General features: G+C 60.1%; 1 protein-coding gene across 1 annotated transcript; it reads left to right on the plus strand.

Moving 5' to 3' along the window:
* Window positions 1-1,755: 1,755 nt before the first annotated feature.
* GDF7 (growth differentiation factor 7) lies at window positions 1,756-6,516 on the plus strand. Its single transcript, XM_045548864.1, has 2 exons — window positions 1,756-2,735; window positions 5,482-6,516. Exons 1-2 carry the CDS (start codon window positions 2,357-2,359, stop codon window positions 6,450-6,452), a joined length of 1,350 nt encoding a protein of 449 aa, XP_045404820.1. The 5' UTR covers window positions 1,756-2,356; the 3' UTR covers window positions 6,453-6,516.
* Window positions 6,517-8,827: the final 2,311 nt, after the last annotated feature.

Raw genomic sequence — 8,827 nt, forward strand, 5'->3', positions numbered from 1 at the left:
TTATCCCAGCCACACACAAACTTCCTGAGCTGAGAATTCTCCCATTTTACAGATGAGGAAATGGAGTCTCAAAGAAGCGAAGTGGCCTGCTCCCACGGGGATGGCAAGGGTGCAGGGATTCCAATTCATCCCTCATTAAGCCCTGAGGTGGCCTAAGGGCAGAGCTGTCATGGAATCAGCAAACATTTATTTGTCACCGGCGGTGGCAAGACTGTGCCAGGGCCCCTCTATTCTCGTCTTTAAAAAGTTGAGGAAACAAGCCAAGACAAGGCAAGCGAGACTTGCTGTTAGTGATCAAAGCCAGATCTAGGACTAGCACTGTTGACCCCAGCACGGGGTTCCCAGGGTGTTGGCACAAATCATAGAGGAGTTGATTTGTAAAACACCAAAAGGCCGTGTGTTCCCGGCTGCAGGGGGAAAGGACAGCAGGCCGAGTAGCACAGTGGAGCCCAGCACAGAGACCTGCTGCCAGCCACTGTGTGTGGCGGTGGTGGGGATCTGCCAGCCAGCCTGCGTGGTTCCTGCAGGGCCACTTTGTACGGGCACCTAAAGAGGGAAATCCGTGACTATGGATTTGTCGCCAACTCTCCAGCCTTGGTCCCAAAGGCAGAGTGGGCTGATGCAGCTTGGTTATCCAGACGCCCCAGGCGCGCGTATTCGGGTCAGGGGGAGATCCTGGGAAGACCCTCGGCGCCGGCAGCGCTGACCCTGGCCCGGGGTCCACCCTTCTCGCTTATTTCAGGCCTTTCTCTTTGGCCCACTTGATCGATCCGCGAGTACTGACCCTCGCCAGGCCTCTCCTTCCAGCCCCCAAAGGTCCTCGAGCGTTAAGTGGCTCAAAGCCCCAAGCTGAGCCGGCGCCGCGTCTGCGCGGTGGCCCGGCGAGTTCGCTTGGGACGAAGCGGCGGTTCAGGGGAGCTCCCCGCCCGGCCTCTTCTGTGGGTCAGAGTGCAGCGCAGCCGGGCGAGCGGCTGTGGATCCCGCAACATCGCGCTGAAACTGACAACCCGCTCAAAGTGATCACAACGCACCGTCCCGGTCTAGAGATCGAGTTTAAATGAAAAGGACGCGCCTGCCCTTCGTCGGGGGTTCGTCCGGCTTGTGGATCGGCTGTAAGTTTTTCGTACTCAGGGAATCTTCCGGCTGCCCCTCGAGCAGAGCCGACACTCACCGACTACCTCCCTTTCCTGCGCGTCCCCCACAGATGTGGCCTCCGGGACCTCCCCCTGCCAGCTGCGGAGCCAAGTGCCCTGACGCGGGCACCACCACCTCCGCCAGGCGTCCCGGCCACTCACCCAGGCCCGTGTCATAACCGCAGCGACGGAAAGAAGTATGGAGGCGCCACCCCAGGGCTCCTAGCCGCCCGCCCCGCCGGGTTCTGGCTGCGCCCGCACTTGCCCAGTAGCGGGTTTCAGCTAACCGCCCCCACCCCCGAAGGCGGGCGGAAGGTCACCAGTTCGACGCACAAACTGACAGGGCACCCAAGCGCGGGAGTCCCCTCCTTACCCCGGGGCTGCCTTAGTAATTCCTGAGCTCTGTTAAGAGCTTGGCTCCCGCTTAAGCGCAAATTCCACGTCCAAACCTTTCCTTTCCGACGACCGGCCCGTGTCCATGGGTCTCTTTCCGGCCTTCCCTTCCAGCCGCTCATCCTCTCTTCCTCCCCAGTGGGCCTCCTCACCTGCTCTGGCCGACCGCTCCGATCCTTTGGGGGCTGTGCAAGGTGGGGAACCGCCGACCTGGTGATCGACAACGCGCCTTTCTGGCTGCCCCGCGCGCTTTGTGGCCTCTCGGTGCGCGATAGCCCCGGGGTCGCAGCGAGACCCGCACGGGAGGGGCGATCCTTTCCGCGGCCCTACCTCTGGCGTCCCTGGCACTAGCGGAATAGGAGCGGGGAGGGGGCGGGTGTTTCTCCGCAGAGGAGTGGCGAGGCAGCTGAGCGGGTACGCGCGATGCCCCGGAGCCTCGAACCAAGGAGGGCGCATTGGTCTCGGGCGCAGCGCGGGCGGAGCGGGGTTCGCATTGCCGCGGGGAATGGAGGCAGGACACTCGGTTGAGGCGGGAGACTCGGGCCGGTAGCAATCGCTGGGTGAAAGTGGGGGTGAAGTGCTGCGGTGGGAGGAGGAGGCTCCTGTCCCGGACTCCACTCTGGGCCCGAGTTGGGGGCGCAGCGCTGCTGCTAGAGTGTTCAGCAGGGGGCGCTGCTCCGGGCGCTGGGCGGGGTGGGGTGGGAGAGAAGGGGGGGCCGCGGCTGGCTGCGCACACTTCCCCCATTATTAAACACTATGTTCAAAAGGCGCCGGGGGACTTCCCGGAGCCACGGAGCCCTCGCCGCCCGCCCTCCCGGCCCACGGAGCCCATGGACCTGAGCGCCGCCGCCGCGCTGTGCCTCTGGCTGCTGAGCGCCTGCCGCCCCCGCGACGGGCTGGAAGCGGCCGCAGTGCTGCGAGCGGCGGGGGCTGGGCCGGCCCGGAGCCCGGGGGGCGGCGGCGGCGGGCGGACCCTCGCCCCGGCTGCAGGCGCCTCGGCTATCCCGGCCGCCGTGGTTCCCGGGGCCCGCGCTGAGCGCCGAGCCGCCGGCTCAAGCTTCAGGAACGGCTCGGTGGTGCCGCACCACTTCATGATGTCGCTTTACCGGAGTCTGGCCGGGCGGGCTTCGCCCGGGGCAGCCGCCGTCTCCGTCTCAGGCCACGGCCGCGCGGACACAATCACCGGCTTCGCAGACCAGGCGACCCAAGGTACCTACGCCTCTTCTGTGCCCGCCCATCCCGACCGGTCCTGGGCTGAGACCACCCCCGGAGCCGTGCCACTGCTCCATTCCATTCGGGGCCGCGACCCTGCACATCCCAGCCTCAGGTGTTAGAAAGAAACTTTGCCGAGGCCAACGCACCCGAACCCGCTGCGCCTGGACTGTGGCGCGAGTCGCGGCAGTTCGCGGGGCCGGGCCCCAGAGGGCTGAGCCGGTCCCCTCTGCGGGGTTGTCCTGGCCTTGTCGGGTGGCGGGTCCTTTCGAGGAGGCAGGCTGAGTCCAAGTTTCACTTCTTGGGGAAGGGTCTGGAGTGGGCCCAGTCTCAGAGCCCTGGGAGAAGAAAAGAGGGCAGGAGCTGGGACTCGGGTCCGGCAGAGAGGGACTGCAGTGATGGCGGCGGCTGCTTCCTTGCAGCAGTTTCCGCAGCTCCCAGTCTCCTGGGGGCTGCACAAATTGGGGGAAGCCCAGGGGAATGTGGGGCAGAGGCAAGCATCAGACTCAAGTAAAGGCCCTGGAGAAGATGGTGGCATCATCAGGTACGAGGAATGTCCTACTCAGCAGGCTGGTCTGGGCGGTGGTGGCTTGCATATGTGCCAAGTGTGTAGCTATGGGTGCCTCTGTCTGGTGCTGGGCCCCTGGGAGAGCCAGAGGTCCAGAGGTCCCCAACTGTGGTTAGGTGGGGAGGAGAGGCCAGCAGACCGTGCAGAAATGCAGGTCTCTCTCAGACCAAGCGCCCCACCTTGCTTTGCCCTGGGCCCTCCAAAGGTAGGATGTGGGTGAGGCTGTGTGGTGGTTGCTGTGTGTCATCTGGATTTTATTAATCTCCACTGAAATCATTAAAGCAGACAGATAGAGAAAATTTAACTAATTTCAGGAGGAAATGCAAGTCATTTCGGCCCTAATTCTATCCAGCCAGAGACCCAGCATGGAGGGCAGGAGGGAAAGAAAGGCAAATAGGGCTGGAAATAAGTGCTGCTGGTCTGAGGGGACCCTGCTTGGGAGCCCCTGGCAGCCTGTGGACCTCAGGTCCTGGCTTGGGAGAGCAGGCAGAGGCTGGGCACCAGACCCTTCATCTATGCACAGAGTGCTTTATTTTGGGTAGTGGAAATCCTGGCCCAAATGGCCCTATGGTTCATTAGAACACTCAAGCGTTCTCTGAGGGCCTGACATGGCCCTGGGACTGGATGCTGGGATCCTCATAGGAAACCCAAGTCCTTGTGGGCTCCCAGGCTGCAGGAAGGGGCTGTGCAGCACCCTAAGCAGACAGAGGCACTAGACTCTTTTTCTTAGCTTGAGCCAAGTCTACCATGGTCTCAGATGGAGATAAATCCTTTCCTGGGGAGCTCCCCTGGGCTGGCAAGGCCTGAGAGGCCACCTCTCCTTTTGCCCTTGTGGAGGCAGTGCAGTGGCAGGGCCGGTGAAGCCTGGAAGGGCCGAGGGGCTGCAGGGGAAGCTCAGAGAGAGCGCTGGCACAAGCCCGGGGGAGAAAGTGGGAGATTGGCGACTGCCCAGCGCCTCTCCTGCCCCCGTCTTCACCTTGAGGCTCAACTTGGAGCAGGCTACTTGAGGTCCCCAGAGGCCACGACAGGGCCAGACCTCGACTTCAGGCATCAGGGCCTGGCGTCGGTGGTTGGTGGGCAAATCCCCAATGGTGGGGAGAGTCTGCACAGTCTCTCCGACTTTGGGGCAAAACGAAACCATATGACCCCCTTCAAAGGGAGCTCTTATCTGCTGCTTGGTGGAATTTTAACTTTTTTTTTTTTTTTGCTTGAGCCCAAAAAAGGGGGAAAAAGTGTCCACAATCAGAAATAAAACCCCCAAGCTTGAGATAAGTCACAACAGAGGGAAGAATGCGCCCGCGGAGGGACAGGCGGGTCCTGGAAGCAAGACCTCAGCCCGCTGCCGCCCTCCCTGCAACAAGGCCATTCAGGCTGCCCCCAGCCCTTCTGAGGTTCCTCGCGTTCCTTTGCCGCCTTTCTCCTCCTTCGGAGGCCGCCGGAGCACCGGGAGGAGCCGAGCCTGGGGTTTCTGATTGCCAGCAGCACAGCTCATTGCTGTGAGACCCTGGCCCCTACGTGGGCCTCAGTTCCCCTTGGCAAAGCGACAGGTTGGACTAGAGGGACTCTGCAGCCGTGCTCCCCTTCTGGACGGCTCGCAGGCTCCAGCCTGTAAGGGAGACCGCGGCCAGAAGGGACGTCCAGGCTGGGCTGGGGGAACAGAGGTGGCAGAAGAGCCAAGAGTTTTCAGGGACCAAGAATCTTCCGTTTTCGCACAGCCGAGGCTCGGCTCTCCAGCGAGCAGTCTCCACACAGTTCCGGACGTCAGGAAGGGCCGCACGACTTCCCACGCGCTCACTAGGCCTTCTGTCCACCTCGGACCGTGTCCCCACAAACCCATAGCTCTGGGGCAGGCGGCAGAATTGTAATGGCCCTAAGTCTTGGTCCTGGGTGCGGGGGTGCCCTCCTGGTCCGCGGGTTGTTGGGTGACGGGACTTTTGGTTCATTGAACCAAAGCCGGGTCCCAATAGTCGGGGCCAGCGCTCCCTTTGCTCTAGGCCATACCAGCAGCCTTCTGGCGGCGGCCAAGACGCGGGCCAGGCGCCGGCTCTAAGGGGCCTTGCTCGGGCATCGAAGGCGGCAGGCACGTTTGCAGGTAGGAGGCCCCGCGGCAGAGAGTGCAGGCTTCGCTCTCACTCCGCTCTTTGCTCTTTCTCTGTCCCTGCCGGTCCCCTGCAGACGAATCGGCGGCGGCCGAGACGGGCCAGAGCTTCCTGTTCGACGTGTCCAGCCTTCCCGACGCCGACGAGGTGGTGGGTGCTGAGCTGCGTGTGTTGCGCCGCCGCGGGTCTCCGGAGCGGGGCCCTGGCAGCGCGACTGCCCCGCCGCTGCTGTTGCTGTCCACGTGCCCGGGCGCTGCCCGCGCGCCGCGCCTGCTGCACTCGCGGGCCGCGGAGCCCCTGGACGGCGCACGCTGGGAGGTGTTCGACGTGGCGGACGCCGTGCGGAGCCACCGCAGGGAGCCGCGGGCTCCCCGCACCTTCTGCCTCTTGCTGCGCGGGGTGGCCCGCCCGGCGCGGAGCCCGCTGGCACTGCGGCGGCTGGGCCTCGGCTGGAGGGGCGGAGGCGGCGCGGCGGCGGAGGAGCGCGCGCTGCTCGTGGTCTCCTCCCGCTCGAAGAGGAAGGAGAGCCTGTTCCGAGAGATCCGCGCTCAGGCCCGCGCGCTCGGGGCCGCTCTGGCCGCGGAGCCGCCGCCCGACCCGGGACCTGGTACCGGGGCGCCGAGGGTAGTCATCGGTGGCCGCAGGCGGCGGAGGACGGCGCTGGCCGGGACGCGGGCGGCGGCGCAGGGCAGCGGCGGGGGCGCGGGCCGGGGCCACGGGCGCAGGGGCCGGAGCCGCTGTAGCCGCAAGCCGCTGCATGTGGATTTCAAGGAGCTGGGCTGGGACGACTGGATTATCGCGCCGCTGGACTATGAGGCGTACCACTGCGAGGGTGTCTGCGACTTCCCGCTGCGCTCCCACCTGGAGCCCACCAACCACGCCATCATCCAGACTCTGCTCAACTCCATGGCGCCCGACGCGGCGCCGGCCTCCTGCTGCGTGCCCGCGCGCCTCAGCCCCATCAGCATCCTCTACATCGACGCCGCCAACAACGTGGTCTACAAGCAGTACGAGGACATGGTGGTGGAGGCGTGCGGCTGCAGGTAGCGTGCGGGCTGGGGAGGGGGCAGCCTTGCCGCCGAGGACCCCAGCTAAGGAGCAGCAGCGGGCCAGCCTGTCACCGAGCATGGGTGCGAGTCCGACCCTGGCCTGGCCCTCACGGAGGAGGGAGAGCACACGCTCGCACTCACACGCATTCGTTCACTCTTGCGCACATTTACCGTGGACAGCGTCTGAAAGCCTTGGGAAGAGACGACCTGACCTGCCGCTACTGACTGTCCCAGCCTTGTGCTTGCAAAGAGATCACCGTTGCGCCCACTGCCCCCACTTGGGGAGAGGAAGGTGTTTGTGTTGATGTTACAGTAACAGGCACGAAAAAAGGGTAGAAAGGGGTTAGGAAATTGGGGGCTCCAGAATGGGTGAAGTAAAGGGGCAGTCCAATACATTTTCTCTCACCTCTCTTCGTTTGCGCCTGGTGTGGGGCGCGGGTGGCTGAGTTCGCGGTAGTGGTGCCCCCTGTGACCGACTGAAAAGCTGTAATGCCCTTTCTGGAGGGTTTGCATTGCATCGGGGCCATTTCCTCTGGGAGGAAACCACTGCAAAAGGCATCTTTTTTCTTTAACTTTAATAATTTGACGTGCCCCCTGCCTCAGTTTTGCAAGAGAAGTTTTGTCTGAAAGAATGTGTTGTGGAGCTTCCCAGATCTCTGCAAGGGTCAGCCCCGCCCCTTTTAATAAATTCCAATTGGGAAATGATATGGAAATGAAAGTGGAAAGAATATTTTCCTTTCTTGGGGGAAGTGAAAACTGCTGAGTCTGATCTGACTTGACACCGAGGGTAGGGTGGGAGCTGCCTGGTCAGAAGCTCCCGAGCTGGGAAGAGGGAGGTGGTAGCAGTGCCTTGGGGTCGCTGAAGTTAGTGCAATGGCTGGGAACCGGGAAGGGGGAAGTTACTGCTTTTCCTAGAGACCTACGGGGAGGTTTTCCTAAGAAGCTGGCAAAGTCTCAGGGCTTGAGTGTCCTCAGGCCAGCTCCAGCAGAGGACACAGGTTGGTATGCCAGGTAGATGCAGCCCGCTCCACATGGCATACTCTGAATGGCTGGCACGTGCTTGGGCTCAGCTATCAAGTCAGCTTGGGTTTTTACATGCTCTCACAGTGTTGTTGCTGTAGTTTTTGGCAGTATGATAGCAATGGGAAGTGAAGCCACACAAAAGTGCTTTTGTCAGACTTAAACTCACAACCCAGACCCTGAGAGCAGGAGGGAGGCCCGCCCCCTCCACTCCTCAGCTTGGCCTTGGCCTTCAGAAGGGCAGGGCCCAGGTGTGGGGGAGCAGAGGTGGAAGCCTATCCCCCAGTTTCTGTATTTTGCCCCAAAGAGACTTATTGATGGTCAGATTTTCTATCCATGTGAAAGTGATCTCGAGCATGCAGCCTCCATTGTTTTATTTGACTCCTTTGTGGCTTGTTGTAAATGGTTGGCAGAGGGAAGAGAACAGGCTCATCTGGGGGCCTGAGGGCTGCTTTGCAAACCCCTGCAGCCTTCCTGGTGCTTCTGTGTGATGTGCTGGGCTTTCTCCTTGGGGTCCTGGAGAGGCGTTAACTCTTCCCTTGTCTTAGATGCTAAGGTCCAGAACAATTCATACACATTTTAATTCTTAGTGATGACACACTTGAGACAGAGAGAGGGGGGAGAGAGAGAGAGACTAAAGATTTAGATACAGCCAGTTTATTTAAGAGTCTCACCTGAGTCGTTTTCATCCTGTAAAATTCCCCCAGAAGGAAAAAAAAATATAAACTATTCTTAAAATTAAGATTTACCCTCTCACAAAGTGACTTTATATATATTCTTTGGCTATGTGAGCAAGCTGTAAATAACCAGAAAACAGAACAGTCTCTTCAAGTTAAAATTTTAAAAAGTATCTGCAAGTGGCTGTTCTGGTACAATCCCATCTGATTTTAGTGACTGGGCAAAGATGGTTCCCAAATTTGTGGATTTTTGCCAGAGAAGTCTCACTCTTGTTTTCTGAATGAAACTTGTAATAATGAAGAATTTAAAAAATGGCACTAAAGCGGTAAAAGTTGTAGTATTAGAAGGTTTAGAAGGGAAGTTAACGAAAAACTACAGTTAAACATTATTTTGAAGAAATTCTAGGGTATTTAATATCTTTGGACAAATGCAAACATTTTGATAATTTTTTAGTGACTAGGAAAAACAATTTTTTTGGAAGAAATGTCTCGATTTGGCCTGAGATTTTTATGGTAGGGGAAAAAAATGCCCATTTTCCCTGTTTCCTTCTGATGACTTCCTTCTAACGTATGTTGCAAGCGATGTGGGAAGTAGGTGTCTCCTTGTCTCTTGAGTCTAGGCTGCACCCTAGGGAGGGGAGAGGAGGGGCACTGTCCTCCGACAGTGACAGTCCCC

This window comes from Lemur catta, chromosome 4 (assembly GCF_020740605.2).
Source record: "Lemur catta isolate mLemCat1 chromosome 4, mLemCat1.pri, whole genome shotgun sequence".
Taxonomy (NCBI): domain Eukaryota; kingdom Metazoa; phylum Chordata; class Mammalia; order Primates; family Lemuridae; genus Lemur; species Lemur catta.